The 3,063-nt window shown below is 33.5% G+C and overlaps 1 protein-coding gene across 1 annotated transcript; it reads right to left on the reverse strand.

Annotated features, from left to right (window-relative positions):
- Positions 1 to 1,076: 1,076 nt before the first annotated feature.
- Positions 1,077 to 2,722, reverse strand: LOC113120292 (endonuclease domain-containing 1 protein-like). The gene is made up of 2 exons (XM_026290200.1): positions 2,354 to 2,722; positions 1,077 to 1,890 (listed from the first exon to the last, which is right to left on the reverse strand). The coding sequence occupies exons 1-2, from the start codon at positions 2,660 to 2,662 to the stop codon at positions 1,348 to 1,350; spliced, it is 852 nt and encodes a 283-aa protein (XP_026145985.1). The 5' UTR covers positions 2,663 to 2,722; the 3' UTR covers positions 1,077 to 1,347.
- Positions 2,723 to 3,063: the final 341 nt, after the last annotated feature.

A 3,063-nucleotide genomic window follows, 5' to 3' on the forward strand; every position in this document is an offset into this window, starting at 1 on the left:
CAATTTTAACTAATTTTTGTTTATTTTTAAAATTAATTTTTAGGTTTTTAATTGTTTTCATAGCAATATCTGGCAACAATGAGTAGCCGGCATTTAAACTGACAGTAATCAAAAGCATGGACATGTTTTTGCTGACAGGAATGCACATTCGGAGTAGAGTTAGGTTTAGGGGTAGGGATTGGGTTAAGTCAATATTTTTGGACAGTAATGTTGATCAAAACATGTTGATCCAGGAACAGGAACATGTCTTACATGTCTTACTTCACAAATCACGATGACCAGACAAATTAAAGAAAACTATAACAGTAATGTGTATTGTTGCATTGATAATATAAACCCTTAACCTACAGTAATGGTGCAATATGATATAATGCTCAATCATTCAGAGAAAACATCGTTCACAAATATCATCTGTCTCTTGGCACCTCAGCAGTGCCACAAACTGATCACCTCCATTCCATGCCGAATTGAGGCAGTAATTAAAGCAAAAGGAGTCCCTACCAAGTATTGAGCACATGTACAGTAAATGAACATACTTTCCAGAAAGCCAACAATTCATCACATTTAAAAGAACCAAAGACATAAACTGCTTCAGTCTGTGTGCATTGAAATGATTTATACAAGAGTTTCACAATTTGAGTTGAATTACTGAAATAAAAGAAATTTTCCATCACATTTTAATTTATTGAGATGCACCTCTATATGTATATGAGTTGTATTTGTATGGGTTATTATAACAAAATTCTTAACCCCACCCCAGACATCACAAACCCTGGCTAGGACTATGGATCTGAGGTGTCTTTTATTTTCAGTTTAACTGTGCAACTTAAAAAAAAAAGTGACAACAGTTTTAATTGTTCTGTACAAAATAATAAATTGTTTGTTTATTTGCTTAAATGGCACTTATATGGCACTTAAAAAAAGGGTTGATTTTTTTAAGCATGGCAGTAAAAAATCTTCAATTCATTGTAAAGACGACCTCAATCATTCTGCCATTCAAACATTCAGACAGTAGTGTCCCAGATATAAAATAGTATAAACAGATCATGATGGGACATAAATTCAAATTCAAGTCAAATCACTACAGAGGCTTGGATTAATCTGCATGATTTAAAAGCATTTATTTGTTTTGCATTACATAATGGTCAAAGAAATAAAAGGGTCAGGGTGACTAACAGAATTCTGTTACTGTTATTCTTTTATAAGACCTTCAAATTTTGGCAAGTGTTTAAGCTTATATGTGCATGACTTCAGCGATCATTTAGCTGGATAATCAGGTCTAAACTGATACTGCAATGTATTTAATAATGGACCTATATTATTCTTGCTTTATAAATTATTACTTTTTCAAATTTTTGAACAGTCAACACCATGAAACAGTGATACTGAACCATATGTTTTCTCCATAAATTTCTGTAATTCCTCCACCGATCTTGGTTTGATTGTGTTTTCCGTGTTTTTTTCATATTTGTTATTAGCCCAGTGAGCCTGGGACTCCCATGTGCTGGTTTTGGAGTTATAGCAGCAGAACACTGTCCACATTGATGAGGGAATGTTTACTCTTTTGTTCAAGAGGTTTTTATTGCTTGGCACAGCTCCTGTCAGCACAAATGCCCAGATATGATCAGATTTGTTACGGCAGTGAGAATTCATGGTACTTCTAACTGTTATCTCCGTTTTATTCCAGCTACCCTTATTAAAGCTTTCATGTGGTGCAGTATTGGTCAGTGTGAATGTAGATTCAGCAGTGACACGATCAGCTGCATGACAATTGGGAAAAAAGTGACCGCGAGTCAAATTATCTTGATTCATTGGTTTCTGTGCCCAGTAGTCTCCTGGGAAGGCCTGGTTGACACATGGTTGACGCATTGCAGCATCATAAGTTTCAAGCTATAAACACAAAAATAATTTAGTTCCTGATTTCATCATATTCTATCCATATTTCTCTATGTAAAAAGTAAACCCATATAAATAAAGCACAGACAAAATACATTTTTAAGACACAATAATATGGTTGGTAACACTTTACTTAAAGCTTTTTGTATAATGCATTATAAAAACAGTTTAAATGCATTTATTAATGCCTTGTAATGCACTGAATAATTATAACCACAGTTAATACATTATAACACTTATCAATTCATTGTTACACTATGCATTTTAAATTCAGTTATGATTATTTACGACAAGATATGATGTAATACAAGGCACATTAAGAAGAATTATAATGCATTAAAGCCTTTAATAACCCTTCATAATGCATTATATATAAAAGCTTTAAGTAAAGTGTTACCTAATGGTTTCTCTCAAACACAACAGGAATAAAAAAATAGAAAATGTAACAAAAAATCACCTGTGGCTCAATCATCCATGGAATATGTGGTCTCCCTTTATAACTCCCAGTATATCTGTAAGCTGAGAAAACGGGGATCTTTGTTTGTGTGTCATAGAGAGTTGCGAATCTGTAAGCGTTTTGATATTTCTGACAGATTCGTTTGTAGCGATTGTTATCCCTTGAAATTGAATTTTCCAGAATGCCAGGAATCACTGGAGGCTGTTCATTTAAAAAGAAATCGCTGCATTTGTTGAATGAATCTACAAGTTCAGTCTTGATGGAAGAAAAACCAAAAACCAGCAGCATAGACACAAAAAGAAAACGCATCTTCACCTATGCTGGTCCGACTCGCAAACCAAAAAAGCTGATGTGGATGCAGAAAGCTCTCTAAATGGACTCTCTGCTCTCAGTTAAATAGTGCAACAACAGAGTCAACTCCTACACACACTCCCTACTTCAAGCTCAACTCTCAGTTGATAAAGTTTAACCTAATTTTTACAGTTTTTGACATTTGCTAAGACATGAAACCACATTCTCTGAACCAAATTCTCAATAGCCTAAACCAATTTGTCAAAGGAATCATGGTAACACTTTATAACTTTCGTTAATAAAACTTTAACAATAAAACATTAATAAACATGAACATTAGTGAACACTATATAATGTTTAACTAACCATTACTTAATATACTGTAGATTCAGAAATCTGAAAATATAAGATAATGTGCT

This window comes from Carassius auratus, chromosome 19 (genome assembly GCF_003368295.1).
Source record: "Carassius auratus strain Wakin chromosome 19, ASM336829v1, whole genome shotgun sequence".
Lineage (NCBI taxonomy): Eukaryota > Metazoa > Chordata > Actinopteri > Cypriniformes > Cyprinidae > Carassius > Carassius auratus.

What these genes read in the sequence shown, in the direction of transcription:
- LOC113120292 (XM_026290200.1), bottom strand. Translation starts at nt 2,662, where the DNA reads ATGCGTTTTCTTTTTGTGTCTATGCTGCTGGTTTTTGGTTTTTCTTCC. An exon ending in CATGGATGATTGAGCCACAG is followed by an intron (nt 1,891 to 2,353) that starts GTGATTTTTTGT and finishes TTGTGTTTATAG; the next exon opens with CTTGAAACTTATGATGCTGC.